We start from the raw sequence: 18,602 nt of genomic DNA, 5'->3' as shown, positions 1-18,602 counted from the left end.
ATCTCTAAATCCAACAAAGGGTTGATATCTCAGACATATATAAAGAGTTACCGCAAATCAATAAGAAAAAGACAGCTACACCAATAGGGAAAAAGGGCAAAGACTATGAACAGGCAATTTACAGAATAGGAAACTTTAAATGTATTATTAAAATGACCATGAGGCACCACTGTTAGACTTCAGAAAGCTGAATGCCAGTAAGTGTAGATAAGGATTGGGAATCAGGGATCCTCGTGCATTGGTGGTAGAAGTGTAGACCATGGCAGTGCTGAGTAAGCTTAAGCTTATGCATACCCTGGGAGCCAGTGATTTTAGGTCCTGGGGTATATTCCAGAGAAATGTTCACGGAAGTCCAAAGGAGACATGCATAAGAATTATCAGTGCCTTTCTGATGGTTGGGGGTGGTTAGAGGCACGCTGGAGTTTCCTCTCTGGAGGAGTAAGTAGGTAAAGATGTGCATCATGACCAACTCATCCCAGTTAAACCAGGGCTTTCCCCATTTTATCCCTTCCGGTCTGTATCCTAGGAACCCCCTCGGTCCCAGACAAACCAGGAAGGCTGAACTCCCTCATACGTGTTGGACGTGCCCATAGAGTGTGGTGCAGCAGGGAGAAGCAATAAACGCTTGGAGCAACATGGATGGAATGTAAACATCTTGCTCAGTGAAGTAAAGTAAAATATGTAACACAATGTTATTTAAGGAAACCCATTACATACTCACAAGACAGCCACACAAATTTTGTAAGAATACACAGGAAACCAAAAGATGCACGTTAGATGCACCGGAATGGTTGTAGACGGAGAGAAGGAATGTGGGGATAAAGGAGAATGACACATACACGACACGCAAACATACATCGGAATAAGGGCAGGGTTGTGGGAACACTGAGACAATGGGCTATAACCGGGCAAATAGCTTACTCAACCCTCTGAGCCCGAGGTTCAAAAGGAAAATAGCTTTTCCAGGAGACACAGTGGGAGAGGTACCCCAATCACTCTTAGACAAGGGTGATGTCTCTATGAGACGGGCTTTGTTGGAAGCCCAGGTGGGCTTAGCCTGAGCCCTCCATGTGCCCAGGGAACTGGGGAGGGAAGCCCCTCTTTGAGCACGGCTGGGCCCTCAGCCGGGGCTCATTTTTAGGCCTCCGACACCTGCGGGCCCTTTCTCTGGAGAACAAAAATCCCCCAGAGGGCAGCAGGGGGTGGGCTGGGTCCACACTGCCCTTCTGTGGGTCAGTTACTCTGCACCGGGCTCTCCTGTGCAAAGGCCCGGAAGAGGGGTCCAGGTGGAAGGGCCGGGGTTCGAGTGGCCCCCAAGGCATCCTACCTCATCGAAGTCAGCCACATCTTCACAGTTCTCCAGCACCCGGGAATAGAAGGCTTGCCCTGGGTGGGGAAAGAGGACAAGAAGCGGGGGTCAGACCTCTCCACCTGGCATTCTCCATGACAGCATTTGGGTTCACATAGTGCTGTTATCAGCCAGGGCCCCATCTCATGGGCCGTGCTCTCCGGGCGGAGGCAAGTGCACACATTGTCTTATCTGCCCCCCTCGGGAGCCCTGTGATGCCGGCAGGTCAAAGGCCACTAGCTCCCCCTTACAAATGGGGACACTAAAGTAAGAAGGGGAAGGCTTGTCAGAGGTAGACATGAGAGGGGAGCCCCAGACTCTTTTCTCCATCTTGTTGCTCTCCCGGTGGCTTTCTTGGCCTCCTTTTGCCGTCTCCTCAGCTCTGCTGGCTTTCCCTGGCCTGCAGCTGCCCTGAGCAGAAGCCTGAGTCCCCAGGGCGGCAGGCGCACTGCCAGCTGGCAGCCCCCCCCCCTCCCCCGGTGACTGTGTCTGCAGCCAGGCCCAGGAGCTCCTGCCCAAGCCAGCCCTGACACAGCCAGTCCCACCCCAGACCCTCTTCCCCGAAACCCAGGGGCCTTCATCTTCCCCCTGCACTCTCATTCATTTTCCTGTCAGCCTTGGAGGGGAAAGCCTCGGGCACTTTCTCCTGCATGTCATCCCCTCCTTTCCCCACTGGCATGGGTACTACTGAGTGTGATACAGACACATTTTCCCAGACCCCACCTGCCCATGTCCGTACACCACTTGGCAGGGCAGAAGCCAAGCTGCCCACTCCCCTAGACCATCCAGTGAGGACCGGCTGTGTTGCTGGAAGAACCATAACCAGGAATGATGGAGGACAGTCCTGGGGGGCAAGGGTGAGCAGTGTGTGGGATGCATGGGCCAGCTCAGTTTACTTTGAGAAATACTCACTGGAGTCTGCAACATACCAGGCCACCTCCTGGTGCCTCAGGATTAAGGAATGGATACAATCACAGGACCCCTGCCCGCAGAGAGCTGATGGTCTAGAGGGAGCTGGAACAGGTTTCCAGTTCAATACCATATAATCCATACCCCAAGACACAGTGCTGTGTGAGATAGAGAAGTGGTACAGAGAAGAGAGGGTAATAAATATTGGTTTTGGGGGGATTTTTTGTTTTTTAGAGTGTGGGGGGGTAGAAGCATGTGGGAAGGACTTGTAATTTCTATGAGGACAAACCCAGAGATAGGGTGCATTAAAAAGAAATTATTATTTAGGATTAATTTATTTTCATCTCTCAATTGTACACCAAAGAGGGGAGAAAAGCTAGCATGTTAAATGGGATCCTGTATATGACTCCCCCACCCTCACACCCAAACCAAATTCCCCTGTGAATAGACAAAGATCTCAAAACATTAGAAACGGTTAGCTCTGGCTAGGGGGCCTGAGAAGAGATTGGAAGCAGCCTGCTTTGGCCTTTGACTGTATACACTACAGTTTGACATTTTTTCCATGCTTTACTTTTGTCATTGAAAGAAAAATGCTTTGGGGGCGCCTGGGTGGCACAGCGGTTAAGCGTCTGCCTTCGGCTCAGGGCGTGATCCTGGCATTATGGGATCGAGCCCCACATCAGGCTCCTCCGCTATGAGCCTGCTTCTTCCTCTCCCACTCCCCCTGCTTGTGTTCCCTCTCTCGCTGGCTGTCTCTATCTCTGTCGAATAAATAAATAAAATCTTAAAAAAAAAAAAAACGAATGTATAAAACTTAAAAAAAAAAAAAAAGAAAGAAAAATGCTTTGAAATCCCCACCAAACTAAACCAGTGGCCCATGTCAGTGGAGGACTGTCTCAAGGATGAATTCAGCCCCACTCCGAGGCTGAGTGGGGGTTGTCACTGATGGGCAAGTTGGGGACCCAGGAAAGGACTTGGCAGCAGAGAGGGCATGGGAGGGGTGCACGCACTGAACCGGCACGGCCAACACCAGGCCAGGGAGGGGCTAGAACGAGCCCCCTCCAACCCTGCACTGCAATGGGGCTCGATCCCCTGGGAGCCACTTCTGTCCCCTGGCCTTGCTTCCCTCACTCGCGTCATCAGAGGGGTTGGTACAGAGACCTCCGGGGCCTGCCTGGTGGTTAGAACTTAGGAGCAAGTATGTAGCTACCCCCCAACAAGGAGGAGGCCAGGGGTTTGCTGTCCGAGGCAGGTGGAGGTCTGTGGAAGGGTGTGTGTGTGTGTGTGTGTGTGTGTGTGTGTGTGTGTGTGTGTTTAGAGGATGGACATGTGGGTGGAGAGGCTGCATCTCAGATAATGGGGAAGGAGCTATAAAGCAGGAGCTACGTACACGGAACATAGATGCGAAGGAGACAGATGGGAAACAAAGCCTCTTTAGCACTAGACAGGGACAAAACAAAACAGAAAAACCAGAAAGAAAAATCTCACCCACAAACCCCAGGGCAACCAGGGCAGTTCAGGGAAGCATGAGAGATGGTGCCTGAGCTGTTTGTAATTTTCCCCACCGGTAACACACGATGTAAATTGGGAATCAGGTGAGCATATGTGTGCACCAGGGCTTCCCCAGGGACCTGGGGCTCTCGGAATCATCAAAGGCCTCTTCATCCTCAAAGATGGTAATGAGCCTGGATGAGGCTGTACTCCAGGGTTTCCCCGGAGTGAAAACCAAGCAGCCCAGCCGGGGTGGAGGCAGGGAGGGACTGTCCAATACAGTGCAGGAAGCCACAGAGGCTCAGACCCTTCCCCACTTGCGGATTTCCTACAGCCTTGTTACAGAGGACATAAAATACAGTGAAATTAGCCACTGCAGAATTTATACACCGGGGCTCTGTTCCTAAATGCAGTAAAACCTCATTGCCTCAGGCTCTGGGGGTTTAAATGTGGTGAATATTGTCAAACAGGATGAGCTAAATTTTACCTCTAGATATTAAAAAAAAAAAAAAAAAGATTTGCTAAACCAAACCAAATCACTTGTACAGAAACAGAATGTCCTTAAGCATTTTTGAAAAGTCGCGTTTTAGGTGGATTTGTACAAACAGCGTCAGGGATCATGCTGGTGGTCCTCTGCATTAGCTAGGACAGAGGCAGGGGACCTCTGTCATCCCTTCCAAGTTATCAGTGAGGATTCCTAAGCCTGTCTCTCCTTTCAAGTTCATTTCCACTTACCATCTTCTCCACTCCACACCGGTCATGTTGACATTTCAGCTCCATTTCAAATGGCTTTCAGACAAAAGCATTTAAAATCCCAATATCCAATCCCCTTTCTTGCCATGGAGAAGATTGAGAATGAGGCTTGAGAGGAAGAAAATAGCCTGTTCCTTGCAGTGGGGAGGCTTTGTGGGTGTAGAGTGAGCAGGAGATCAGGGAACATTGAACAGCACGCCCCTCCTTTGGAGGGAGCTGCTCGGGGGGATAGCGGAGCTGTTGGGTTTGGAATAAACTCCTCCTTGAGACAATAAATCAAGTTTGGATAGTAGACTCTGAGCTCACAACTATAAGAAGTGCCACGATATTGGATACACCCAAATGGAGGGACTCAAGAGTCCAAAGCTTCACAGAAGTATCTGGTAATTCATTTGCCATTTAAAATATCCCTCCTGCAGCTACCCTCCTAGATAAAGGTGAGCTCAGTTCTTGTCTCATTTGCAGGATGGAGTGCTAGTCTTTCACAGATGTGACTTAAGGGTACAAAGTGCCCCGTCTGCACCAAACAGCTCCCTCTTCCAGACAGTTGACCTTGTTAGAGCCAGACCTTGAGAAAAGGCAGGTATGTAGGGACTGGGTTGGTAGCTGGTGTGCATTCATTCACTCCCACATGCAAGGGGGTCTTCTGCTCCTGCTGTGTCAGCACGGCCATTCGGCCCTGGAGGAGGGGACAGTTGTTATACAAGAGATTTTGTCATGGGGCACTGACCGAAGAAGCTTATTATAATCCAGCAGGGGGAGAGTTCAGACAGGTAAAAGGCTACTTACTATACAAGGCAAAATTTGATCATTAGCATGCAACAGAGTGGGAATAAAATGAGCACACAGGAAAAGGAGAAATGACTTCAGCTTAGCAGATCAAGGAAGGCATGGTATAGGCAAGGGCATTGACCCTGGGGAGATGGGAGAGAGAGGGGCTCCAGGCAGAGAGGGTAGTGTGAAGGAGTGTTTGTGAGTGTGAGCAGAGAATGGAGCCTTGAAGGAGCAGGAGTTCATAGGACAGGCGAGTTCCAATGGTCAAGGGAAAAATGAAAAAGTCTCCCCTCAGGGAGCAGCCCACTGAAGGAAGACCTGAGATGGGGGTCCTGGGGTCCAGGGTTCCTGAGAAGACAGAGGGTGGGGTGCTGGGCCATCTAAAGGAGAAGGGGAACGTCCTGAGGACAAGCTTCAGGGACATCATGCCCTGTACCCGTGTCAGGAACTGGCTCTTCCAGCCCTTGGAGTCTCAGAGCCATCATCTGAAAACTGGGGGCAATTATCCTGGACCAGCCTACATCCTGGAACTGGAAACTGTGAAACTGAGGGAAGTGTCAGGTCCCTTCCATGTACAGGGGGCCACAGGAGAGTGGTGAGGCTCTTGGACCAGACTGCCTGAGTTCAAACCCCAGCTCTACCACTTGCGGCCATGTGCCCTTGAAGAAGTTAACCTCTCTTTGTTAGTTTCCTCATCCACAATATGGAGCAAATGGTAGTGCTTGTACGCCTGGGACATAGTTCATCACCCAATTAAAAAAAGGGCTATTATTCCATTAAAGGGTCCTGTTCTTGCTTTTGACATTTAAGTTATGTCTCAAACATAAAAATGGTCTTCTCTACTGTGAACCATGTTGTGTTAGCTTATTTTTAGTAGTATATAATCAAAAATTATTTTCTTCTTCATCTACATATTTTTCAAGTTTTAGGTATTTTAGGTGTGATTAGCTCTTTTTTTAATGAGGTAAAATTTACATTCACGGATCTTAAGCGCACAACTCAGTGAGTTTCGACAGCTGAGTATACCCGTGTAATTATCACATAATCAGGATTTAGGACGTCTCCATTTTCTTAAGATGGTCTCTCGCCCCTCACTTTCCAATCAGTCTCTACCTCTTATAAGTAACCACTGCCCTGATTTCTATCACCCCAAAGTTAGTTTTGCCTGTTTTAATATTTATATAAATGGTATTATATAGAACGTACTTCTTTGTGTCTGGCTTCTTTTCGTCAATGTAATATTTATGTAATTCATCCGTATTGTTGCATATATTAGCAATTCGTTCATTTTTGTTGTTGAGTAATATTCTGTGTATAAATACTCTTTGTTTCAGGATCAAGTATGATGTTGGCTGGATGTTTTTTGTAGTTGCCCTTTATCAGATGAGGAAGATCCCCCCTCTTCCCGGTTTGCAGAGCATTCTTACCATGAATAGGTGTTGAATTTTGTCAAAAGCTCTTCTGTATCTGTTGGTGGGTTTTCTCTTGTATTGTGTTAATGTGGTGAAATACTTTGGTTAATTTTCTAATTTTAAACTAACCTTGCATTCCTGGGATAAAATTTACTTGTCGTGATGTGTTACCCCTTTCGTGGATTGTAACTCAATCGACCAATATTTTGTTAAGGATTTTTACGTCTTTGTTCACGAGGGATATTGGACTCTAATGTTCTTTTTGGATAACGTCTTTCTCAGGGTTTGGTATGGTGAAATGAGTTACAAAGTGTTCCTTCTCTATTTCTAAAAGTTTGTGTAAGAGTAGTAGTATTTCTTCCTTAAAGATTTTCTAGAATTCACCAGCGAAGCTATGGAGACCTAAAGTTTTCTTGATGGGAAAGCAGTTTACCATCATTATCATCATCATTTTTATTTCGAATTTCGTTTCTTTAATAGATTCTGGACTCCTCAGATTTTCCATTTCTTTTTGTGTCAGTTTGGTAAAGTGTTTTTCAAGGGATTGGTCGGCTTCATCTGAGTTGTAGAAATTCACTGAGATACAGTTATTCATGGTATTTTCTTATTTTCTTTTTAATGAAACGGTATCCTTTTTTTCATTCCTGATATTGATAATTTGCATTTTCTTGCTTTTTTTTTCTTGGTCATTCTTGCTATGGTTTACCTATTTTATTAATTTTTTTTTCAAAGAGTCAACTTTCAGCTTTGTTGGCTTTCTCATTTCCTTTTTTATACTCTTGGTTTTAATATTTTTTTGGTTGTACTTATTTCTATTTTTTGAAATGAAATTCGCAAACCATTTAATTTATCCACTTTAAGTGTACAATTCAGTGATTTCAGTACATTTACAAGGTTGTGCAACCTTTACCACTAATTCCAGAATATTGTGTCACCCTAAAAGAAACCCCACACTCAGCAGTCATTCCCCATTGCCCCAGTCCCTGGCAACAACTTACCTGCTTTCTATCTCTATGGGTTTGTCTATTCAGGGCAATTCATATAAATGGATTCATATGATATGTGGTCTTTTGTGTCTGGCTTATTTCAATTAGCATGATTTTTTTAAGACTTGGGTTTAATTTTAGTAGCTTCTTAAAGCAGAAAACTAGATCATTGATTTTAGACTTTTTTCTTTCCTGCCGTAGGTATTTAAAACTATAAATGCTGACATGGTGTATTTTCATTATCATTCAGCTAAAAACGTTCTATAATTTCTCTTTTGTTTACTTCTATGACCATAGGTTATTTAGAAGGATATTGTTTAATTTTCAGATATTTGGAGCTTTTTAAAATCTCTTATTGTTATTAATTTCTAGGTAAATCCCACTGGGGTCAGAGAACATACTTTGCAGGATGCCAGTCATCTGAAATATATTGAGACTTGTTTAACCACCCTTCATATGGTCTATCTCGATGAATAGTCCATGTGCATTTGAGAAGAACGTGTATCTTTAAGTTTGGGGTGGAATGTGCTAGAAATGCCAATTAGGTCAAGGCGTTATCAAATGTTCTATATCCCTAATGATTTTTGTGTCTAGTTGTTTGTAATTATCTCTTGTAATAACACTTTCTCCTCACAATAGTCCTTAAATAATGTGCTCTCTGAAAAATCACCAGAGACTCAGAGAGCCAGATTTGGGTTATGCAGAATCCCTGGGCCTCCCGTAAGGAAGGTTGCCCCTTCTCTTTTCCCCAGTTCTCAGTTAGATGGAACCTCCAGTTACTTTAAACCCTTTATTTTCTACAAATCTCATTCAAATATAATTTCCACCTTCACTCATTTATCTCTCCTTTCCCTGTCCTGTTAACACCCAGGTATAGACAGTGGAAACTCAGGCTTATGTCAGAGATTCATCAGAGAAGCAGGGGACAGGGCAGGGATTATAAACCCCATCTCTGGCTCAGCTTAAACCTATACTTCCTTCTAAGTGCTCACTCAAACTCTGACTTTGCTATGTAACTAACTGATGGCCCCAGGTCCTATTTTTCAGACCCAGGCACTGAGGCAAAGAGAGCGTGGTGTTTCCCCTTGAGCCTAAGACAGTGCCAGCCACACACTCAGCAACTGCCGGGTCTTAGGTTCCCCCATTACTGTGACAGATTAGAGTAACCTGTGGTCCTAGTGGTCCACAAGCTGTACAGAGTACCTGCTCTATACCAGGGACTGAGCATATAATAAGGCATGGTGGGAAAGTGACTTTTTACATTCCTAAAGGGCATAAAAATATTGTTAAAACTGATTTTATCTTAAATGTTGGCTGGGGGGAAAAAAAGCCAGTGAGTGGAAACTGACTTTCAACTAAGCCAATGAGCTCTTCTGCTTTGAAAAAAAATAAAGTAGTAACAAAGACTGTTGAGCCACTGTATCGGGGGGTGGATCAAGTTCAGACAGGAAGTAGACACGGGCTGAAGGTAAAAATGATCACATGATATTCTCTGTCTCGGGAGACCCTTCTGGAGCTGTCAGTGCGAGGAGCAGTTGCTGCCTGGTGCTGCCGGGATGGGGGATGCAGAGTGGCCCCTGCCACGAATCACAACTGTTCCCACTGCACCTGCGGGTGTCACCTCTGCCCCAAGGCTGCTCTGTGCCAGGCACTGTGGGGGCCCCCACTGCCTGCCCTGGAGGAGCCCACCTTTGTGGCTCTAGGTGTTTTTACCCCATCATCTCATGCCTGGAAGAATTCGGAGTGTCAGCAGGAATCCCAAGGTGGATCAAGTAAGGCTCTGCCCACCTCCCCGCCCAAATCCCTGAGTCCACGGAGTCCCTGAGAGTCCACGATCTGGTCTACTCCTGTTTCTCTGGAAGTCTGCAGCAGTGCATGGGACGCAGAGCATAATCCTTATATTTACATAGCACTTTACAGTGTGTAGAGCTGTTCACGTATATCGCCTTTTTCACTTGACCCCAAAGCAGCCCTGTAAGGACTCAGGCACATCTCACCTTCTCCTAGACCTTCGTGTACCCCTTGGACTCCCAAACACTGGGCTCCAACCACCTTCCTGGGCACTCACTGTACCAAGCCTGATCTCTGGCTTCCTGGAGGACATTTTCACTAGAATGACTGACAGACAAGTCTGTCCTTTCTGTGCCCCTACCCCCAAACCTGCTCTTCCTCACATGCTCCCCTCCTCCACCAGGGGCCTCACCACCCATGCAAGTACCCAAGTAAGAAATCCAGAGGCACCCTCATCCTGCCCTCTTGCTTACTACCAACTCCAGAGCTCACTACCCCCTCTCTGAACCAATGTCACCCCTTCTCTCCAAACCCACAGCCTTCCCATTAAGGCATAGCCCTCTACCTGTACCTCGGTGCCAGCTTCCTCCCTGGGCTCTTGGTCTGGAGTCCTGACATCCAGAGTGTCCTTTCCAAAACCAAATGCCCTTTTCCCATTCTCCTGCTAAAAGCATCCTTGACTCCTATTCACGCACAAAGCAGAAGTTCAAACCCTCTGTGTTTGGGCCCCTGCCAATCCTCCAGGCCACTCCCACCCCATCCCCAGCAAGCACTCCCAGCTCCCTAAACCCTTGATGCGGCTCCACACCATCGCATCTGTACTGCTATTAGCCCTTCTGCCTGGAATGGGGCCTTTTGTAGGTTTTGTCCCAGCTAAGAAGAGCCAGCTTCAATATCAGTCCATCCCCCAAGACCCCCACCCTGCAGCTTCCGGACGTCCTGGTCTGCATGGGTTTCCCTTACCTCACGCTGCCCTGCACCTGTACCTCCCTTTCCAGAATATTCATCATGCTGCTCATGGTGATTTGTGCAATGATTGTCTTCCCCTTGAGGGCAGGGACCATGTCTTTAATTTATTGCTGTCACGCCAAGCCTAAAATAACACTTGGTCCATAGCTGACCCTCACTGAATATTATTATCTGTGAATGAAAGAAGGAGTGAATGAATGATAAACTACGTGATTTACAAAGCACATGAAAATGTAGCTTTTAATGAACTGGAAGAAAATTATGACATCGATGAGACAATTAGAAATTTGATCACTGACTGAATATATGATAGTATGAAGGAGTTATTTTTTTAGGAGTGATATAATGTGTGGGTTTAAAAAAATTGAGTCCTTGTCTTTTATAGCTATATAATGAATATTTTCAAATGAAATGGTGTGGTGTTTGGGCTTCACTTCCAAATAATTTGGGGTATGGGAGGAAGAGGGGCACAAATGGAACAGGACTGGCCAGGAGTTCACAGATGTTAAGACTGCACTGGGAGAGCTTGGGGACCAAGGCACTACTTTCCCAGATCTTGTATGTATTTGAGACTTACTGTTATAAAAAGTTAATAATAAAAAAAGGATAAGGCCCAGCCATGGGCATAGGTGGGAGGGCTATAGCTTTTATGTTATGAGTGAAGGTGGGTAAGACAACCAAGGAAGGCATCACAATTCAGGGAAATTATTTGCAAATCTATTCTGAGGACATTTCCAGCAGCATTTTTGCTGAGGGCCTTTGTAGCAGAAGACAATTTTATGGTCATTTTCATATCATGAAAACACACTCATCAAAGCAGGAGAAGCCCGGGGAATTTTCAGCTGGCTCTGCCTGCTCTCCGAGGTCTGCATTGGCTTGCTCTGGGTGCGAGGCAGGGACACTTACCACCTGCGACTTTAGACAGAGAAGATCTGTCCCCACCCTCACCCCCAGGTGGTGAGGGGCCTGTGTGAGCTGGGTACAGTGGAGGTTGTGGGAGGCACAGCGAAAGCACAGAGCTGGGTCCACAGCCAGTGTGGGCTGCCGAGACTGTCCTAAGGGTCCCCTCCATTTGTCCCCTTCTGTGGGGGCAATGCCCACCCCCCTGTTGGTGGGGGTGACACCTAGCCCACAAGCTCTCAGAGAGGAGGTGTGGGGCAGGGCTGGAGTGCACATACAGGCCCAGGCATCCCGGCAGCCTCCCAGGACTGGGGGACTGAGCTGCTCTGCCTCCTTCACCAGGGATGGTAGCGAAGTCTCCAGATAGAAGTCCTATTGACCATCAAGAGGGAGAAGGCCTCCATTTTAATGGAAGAAAGAAATCTAATTTGGAATCCTGGTGGTCCCCACAGCCATGAGTGGGGGCATCTGGTCCTCCATGCCCAGGCCTGGGCCCCACCCCCTCCCAGCATACCGTCACTCACCTGGCCCCATGGATCCTGGCTCCTCTCCCTCCCCCCCACTTCCCTGCAAATCTGTCGCTTCCTAGTCAGTGCACTTAACTGGGATTTCCCTCCTCTGGCCTCTGGTCCCATCAGTCCCTCACCCAGAATGGCCTCGCCTCCTGCCACAACCCTCCCTCACCCCTCCTTCTGCATCTCCACACTTGCAGGAAGGAAGCTGCCATCCCCGGGACAGGCTGCGGTTTATGCCACCCCACCTCCGGCACACCTTGACCCTCCCGAGTCAGACACCATTTCCCCATTATGTCTGCACACATCCCTATCTGATCATGAGACCCTGGTTCGCCTATGAAGCCCCAGCCGGTACGACAGGCTGTACACAATCGTACTCGGAAGGAGCAGAGTCTTGGAAGTGCTCTGGCCACGCGCAGCCCCTCTTGCTTCTGACATTTGGGCCAGAGCTGGACTCCCCAGCGTTTGCTAGAGGATAAGGTCAGCCTCCCTCTGGGGCCCCAGAAGACCCTCTGGCCTGGCAGGTCGTTGGAGGGTTCTTGTGGTGGCTTCTGAGGCCTCTTCCAGCCCTGGATTCCCCCTTGGACAGAAAGCTGGGGTGGGGTGGGGGGCTCTCATTTGGGGACGCTAAGCCAAAGAATGGCCGTGCCACAGTGGAGGATTCAAAAGCCACTGATGAGTGAATACCTCAAAGACAGGAGTTGGGTCATATTCGTTTTGATGACAGGTCCCAGGGCTCCGCATGGGGCTCAGGATAGCTAAGGTGGGATCTCTGTCTTGAAGGTACTCGGACATGAGTGCAGCATACAGAACTGGGGCAGTTTCTAAGACACCAAGTGCCCTAGCCGAGCTTGACAAGAGTGCGCACACGGCACTGCCAGGAAAGGGGAAGGCTTCACAGAGGAGGGAGTTCTCAAGATGGAGGGTGGGGGTTGTTCTAGCCAAAAGAGATGAATGTTTCAAGACCCGGAGATATACAGGGCTTGTATCTTTGGGGAGCTGCAGGAAATTCTGTGTTATGGAAATGCAGTGGAGTGGGCTGGGCAGAGGAGGAGGGAGAAGTCTTTGATAGAGCAGACCTTTATCACTGGTTCAATCACCAGTTCAGTGAATTACCTGGAGTTCAGAGCCAACCCCAGACTTCACCGATCTCACACATCCAATCCCCAAACCCCGCACCTTGGCAAGAAAGCTCAGGGACGGGGAGTGCGGGGACATCAGACAGCTGGCCCCAGACAGTCTGTCGCTACTTCATGGACAGCCCAGTTCTCCCCAGGTTTGCACGGGCTGAGCACTGGACAGAGGTTGGCCTAGAGGAACTTACAGGCCCTCCCACCCTGTGTTTCCCGGTTCTGACCAATGCCGAGAACTATGTTGGCAGTTGGAAAAGGACAAATGTTAATTGAGTAGTGACCTGCCATTGAGATGGCACCTTTCCAGACAGCCCACTCCTGATTCTGGCTGCAGGCCTCTGAGTTAAATGCGGACCACGGTCTCATCTTGTTCATGGGAAGCTGAGGCCCTGAGGCTCTGGGGTCTGTGTGCACCACTCAGACTGGGGGCCAGGCCTTCTGGTGTCTCCTGTCTGACCCAATGGGCTGTAACCCCTGCAGGCGGGGGCTGTGTCTTCACCCCCAGACCTAGGCCTGTCCACAGATATAAGCATGTTCGGTGAGTGAATGAATAAGGGCAGGATCGGGTTAAGAGTGGCCATTGGGTGAGTAAGAGCTAAGAGCTGGAGTGGAGCTGGGTGGTGAGCAGAGTGTGAGCCTGAAGGTGGGGAGGCTGCTGACCCCGCGGCAGGACGAGAGGGCTGGCCAGGGACACAGCTGGTGAGTGTCCAGCCCACATGGGAACAGGGGTCTCAGCGGCCGTCTGCTCCAGGCCTAGGTTCCTGAGGAACATCTTAGCTGGGGGATCCCTACAGAGCAGAGGACAGGCCCGAGTTGCTTGCTCCTGGCACAGGTCAGGAAGTCCTCAGATGCTCTCTCCTCTCTTCTCTTGCGCTGGAGAGAAGATGGCTCTGGAACTGGCAGCTGCCCCCAAGGAGCACTGGAATGAGTGCCTCACAGACATCAGTCATCTGAATGCCCTTCCCTCAAACTCCTCTAATGTCTACTGTTTCCCTGGAACAAGCTGGTGAGGCGGATGTGCTCCACGTCCCCATGTTAAAGATGAGGACTAGAGAGGCGAAGTGAGTGGCAGAACCCCGGTGGGACCCAGGGCTTCTGACTCCGTATCAACCTTTTTCCACCACAACCCCTAAGTGTCCCGGGTGGCACAGCACAGAAGGTCAGACTATGTTTCAACCAGCTCATCCTGTCAGCCGGGGCCACGGCCAACGGGCCCAGCCCACTAGGGCTCCCTCACCCAATCTGTCACTGAACTTCACTCCAGGGATTAAGGGAACTCGGGGCCATTTGCTCCCTCTGACTATTCACCAGTTTCTCATTTCCCCCTGTAGCTGTTTGTTTGGACACTGGTGGTTGTGTATGCCAGGAGATGCTGTGGAACACTCTGGAGTGGTCGGCTCCTCTGAATTGTTGTTAATGTTGGTCTTTTGGGGGTGTCTCTGGTTGTCAACTGCTGCCTGCAGAAGATGAATGGCTGAGGTATCTCTGGTTGTTCTAAAGGACGCTTTCTAGAAATCTGCCTGCTATCGGCCGATTTCTGATGCCCAGCTCCTTGCCCAGAGCTCTGTCTGTGGCCACCTGCTGCAGGTACACAGCTTGCAAGTGGATCTCTCCACTCGGTCCAGAGGGCCCAGCCTGCAAGGAGGCAAATTCTTGTGTGGTCCATTGAGGCTGGAGGGCCAGGCCCAGGCCTCAAAGAAAAAGATGGGCGTCAGACAGACAGAGTGCTCACCCCCGGTTGACCAGGAGGAGATAACGGGGCTTGCAGGATTGAGCACCCAGGGCTGGGGGTGAGGTTCTGTGCCTCAGCCCCTGCACTAATGCCACGCAGATGTCTTTACAAGGGGGCCGTGGTGTCTCCGCCCACAAACGCGCCTGGTTTGCCCAGCCGGGGACTGTCCTATCGTGGCGGCAATGGCATAGCGATTGTAGCTAAACGGCTGAGGGCTGTGCTGTCTGTGGAGCACAGGGACACATCTCACAGATGGAAGGACACACTTGCTTTTTCTAAAGCCAGCAGGTGGCACACAGAGATCCAGGGTGTGGGAGACAAAGCCATCCTCGGGCTGGTGTGGGAAGCAACATGCAGCCTGCACCCTTTCCTCCCCCACCTGCTAGCAGGGAGAGGCGATCCCCAGCACCCCTGCCGAGTCTGTGCACAGCAGGCCGCAGTGTGGACAACCCGGGCCTCCTGCCACAGCCCGCGCCACCGAGGGGCGACGTGGGCACCGGGCTGCGGCCCCTGCTCTCACCTATCCCTCCTAATTCCCAGCTGGGGCCTGATGTTCACTTTGCTCTCTAATCTGGTGGGGTTCTCTCAGCTCCTCCCCCATCCCTGCCACCTTCATCCCCTCTCCGGGAAGAAGGGCCATGTCTAGTGAGGAGTGCCCTGGCCTTTGGTGAAAGGCCACCGGAGACGCCCCTGCCCCAGAGGGCTGGGCTGCGGTCAGGCAGAGCCGGGTGGGCAGTAAACGCAGGAAAGCCTGCCCTTCTTGTTTTCTACTTAAAACCCTCAGGGGCTGCCCGTTGTCCTCAGGGTAAGGGCAGCCTTGCCTCCTTGGTTCTGCCTGTCTCTCCTGCCTCAGCTTCTGTACTCACTCTGGGCTCCAGCCTCATGGAGCCTCTATTCCCTGTTCCACATTCCAGCTCCTCTCCCAGCCTTGAACATCCTGTCCCCTGCACCAGCTCTGCCCTCACCTCCTCACCTCGTTCCCTCCTGCTAACCTCTTGGGTTTCTGCTGAGGTGCTACCTCCTCCAGGAAGCCTTCCTTGACCATCTTGCTCCAGCCCGGTCGGGTGCTGCTTCTATGGCTTGCATGCTACCCTTGTCCCCAGCCTCATCATATCATGCAGCTGTCCTACTTGTCTGTCCACTGGTCCTTCTGTCCCACTGGAGGTGGGCTCCTCAAAGACAGAGCCTGGGTCACGCTCAGCCTCCAGCCTCCAGGCACATAGAACATAGTAAGTGGCTACTGGATGCACGAGTGGGGAGGAGGATAGGAAGAGAATTGACGGAGGGGAAGCCAGTGAAGCTCGAAGGATCCCTGCCCACCAAAAGATCCGCAGGAAGCCAATAGTATCCTCAACCATAGAGCCCCTGGCTGCCTGGCTTCTGGGGAGCCATGCTGGGGCTTCCAGTCTGCATAGCCCACCCCTACCCTGTGCCCAAGGGAATCTTCTGGAAGGAGAGGGAGAGGAGGAGTGGCCCACGGAGGCTCTGCAGGGCTGGGCCTCTTAGCCCTGAGTCTCCCTCAGCTCGGAGATGGGGTTCTTACTTCTTCCTCCCCAGGACCCCTGCAGGCAGAGGACTCGGCACCCTACCAGGCACATGGCATGCTGGCAAGGGCAGGGAGGGACAGATACAGACACAGACAAGGCAACACGGGGGACCCTGACTGTCAGGAAATCACAAAGGCCAGTCAGGCCAGGGGCAGATGGCTGCATGGAAAACCTCATCACCCCAACCCTGCTAGAACTTTTCCCATCCATCCCCCCTGCCCTGCCTTATGCCCATCAGCCCAGAGCTGGGGTCCCTCTAGGACAGGGGGTTCCCTACCTCGGAAAGTCACTTTGGCGATCCTGTCGCTCCTGCCCCGCAGCTCCGAGACTGTCTTGAGGTGGACAAGCAGAGCCATGCTGGTGTGTAGCGCCTGGACACTGCTGGGCGGGAGCAGCTGGGAAGGAGTGAGCCTGGCGGAGGACGGCTCACACTCACTCACACGCCTCCCTCCTCTCTGCACTGCTGCCTCCGCCTCCAGCGCGCGCCCCCTCGGATGCTGCCCACAGAGACCAAGGCAACCGAGCCCGCCCGCGGAGCGGCTCCTTCCAGCGATTCACAGAGCCTCCCAGCCCTGCCAGCCCCCGCCCCTCCAAGTTGTCAGCCCGGCGTGTGTGTGTATCTGTGTGTGTGCGTTGTGCACCCCGCGTGCAGCCTGGGAGTGCAGGCTCAGAATCGGAATTCATTATTCAGCCGCCTGCTCCCAGATGAAGCCCTGCCCAGCGTCTCCCAGCCCCTGGTGCAGCTGCTCCTGCCTGCCTCTCCACAGGGCTCTGCTGCGCCCTGCTAGGCCGGCTCTGACACCAACCATGGGCACAGGGGCACGGGCATGAGTGTGGAAGGGAAGGGCATGGGGCAAGGAACTTTAGCATCTGTGTGCCCAGGAAGCTGGGCTGTTGCACTCATGTTTTAAGGTGATTCACGCCCCCCGGTCAAGGTGGCCACCAGGGCTGCCGGGGGTCCATGAGGCTCAGGGAACCCGGATGGGCCCGGCCTGGCTGGGTCCCACTGTGCCACACAAAGATCCCCACCCAGGCCCTCCAGCTGGAAAATCAGCATCCACCAGACTGCACTGAAGCTGTGGCTGGTGGCTGCTGTCAGAAAGGGTGCTGTGAGCAAAAGGGGATGTTCCTTCTTCCACCTGCTCTAATGGACATTGTACCCCCAAGAGGTGGGGTCCTAACCTCCTGCTTTGGGATTCTTGGATCGGGAAAGATGGGGTGCTGCTTGAGGGGCTCAGGAGCCAGGCTAAGCATGATGGAAGATGCCCAACTGTGAAGGTCTCAGAGGCTAATGTTCTACTAAGGGCAATGCTTAAGGTCCAGGACACTAACCTCGCCCCAGTCTGGGGCCCGGGGATGGAAAACCCGGGGCCACTGAGCCTCACCGGGGCAGAACTGTCAGGCCTTGTGTCCAATTAGCTGCTGAAATTGGGGGGCATGGGGAAGGGATATCTGGCATAATTTCCAAGGACCAAGAAAGAACTGCCCTTTCTTCCCACGCCAGACCCTGGGAGGAGCTTATAACGAAAGGGACCCCGGACCCCAGGATTCCTGAACCTGGAGCCTCTGCAAGGCCATGTGCACCCTTCTTCTTGCTGTTTGCTCTGCAAGGAATGCTCTGACCCCACCACTGCCTTCTCGCCTGGACTCAGTCCACTGGTGCCCAATCCTGACAGTGCCCCTGCACCCACACCTTCACCCAGGCTGGGCTGGGGTCCTCATCTGTGATGCCCCCACCCCTCTCATCTCATGGCTTCATTCTCGCCATGGGGAGACCCTGGTGCCCTGCATCTTTGCAGCCCCAGAGCCTCGCATGGAATCCTGGGTATAACAGGATGCCCGTGGAAGGTCGACAGGGTAAGGGGTGAGCTTGGTGATGTAACCAGAACAGAGCCTAAAGGTTCAAAAAAGGAAGCATTAAATTTTCACGGCATGCTAACAAGAGGTTATTCCCTTTGAATTCTACAGTCCAGTGACCTGCAGGATATCACAGGAGCCTCCTTCTAGATGATTCCTTGCTACATTGCCTTCTTTTTCTTTTCCTACTTATGTTCTATTTCCTTCTTTCCCTTTTCTTCCTCAATTCCTGCTCTCCTTTCTCACTTTTATCTAACCACAATGAAGCAAAGAATATTTTAGTCTATTGTATTTATTGAATAAATACAAACGAATATCCCTCAAATTTTAAAACCAGGTAAGTTAAATATCTCTTTTTTTAAAAAACTAAATTAAGTAGCATGCCCCATAAATGAGGTCATTAAGTGATCTTTATTTGTAAGGCTTGGCGGGACTTGGCAGGAAAAAAAAGATCCATCTTCTCCCTAGGCCCTCTGGTGGTTCTC

The 18,602-nt window shown here is 50.6% G+C and overlaps 1 protein-coding gene across 7 annotated transcripts in view; it reads right to left on the bottom strand.

The window, feature by feature from the left end:
• OTOF (otoferlin) overlaps window positions 1–16,795 on the bottom strand; it is a 95,018-nt gene extending 78,223 nt beyond the window's left edge. For 3 of the 7 annotated variants that reach the window (XM_034659779.1, XM_034659783.1, XM_034659780.1), the window contains exons 1-3: window positions 16,538–16,602; window positions 2,261–2,415; window positions 1,328–1,386 (exon numbers count right to left, since the gene is read on the bottom strand). In XM_034659779.1, coding sequence (XP_034515670.1) covers window positions 1,328–1,386; window positions 2,261–2,399 — 198 coding nt within the window. In that variant the 5' untranslated portion in view covers window positions 2,400–2,415; window positions 16,538–16,602. Of the gene's footprint in view, window positions 1–1,327; window positions 1,387–2,260; window positions 2,416–16,537 lie in introns of all 7 variants that reach the window. The other 4 variants (XM_034659785.1, XM_034659784.1, XM_034659786.1 and 1 more) reach the window with 2 other exon arrangements.
• Window positions 16,796–18,602: the final 1,807 nt, after the last annotated feature.

This window comes from Ailuropoda melanoleuca, chromosome 4 (genome assembly GCF_002007445.2).
Source record: "Ailuropoda melanoleuca isolate Jingjing chromosome 4, ASM200744v2, whole genome shotgun sequence".
Classification (NCBI taxonomy): Eukaryota; Metazoa; Chordata; class Mammalia; order Carnivora; family Ursidae; genus Ailuropoda; species Ailuropoda melanoleuca.
Note: the sequence above shows the minus strand (reverse complement) of the source record. Positions and strands in the feature narration are given on the sequence as shown.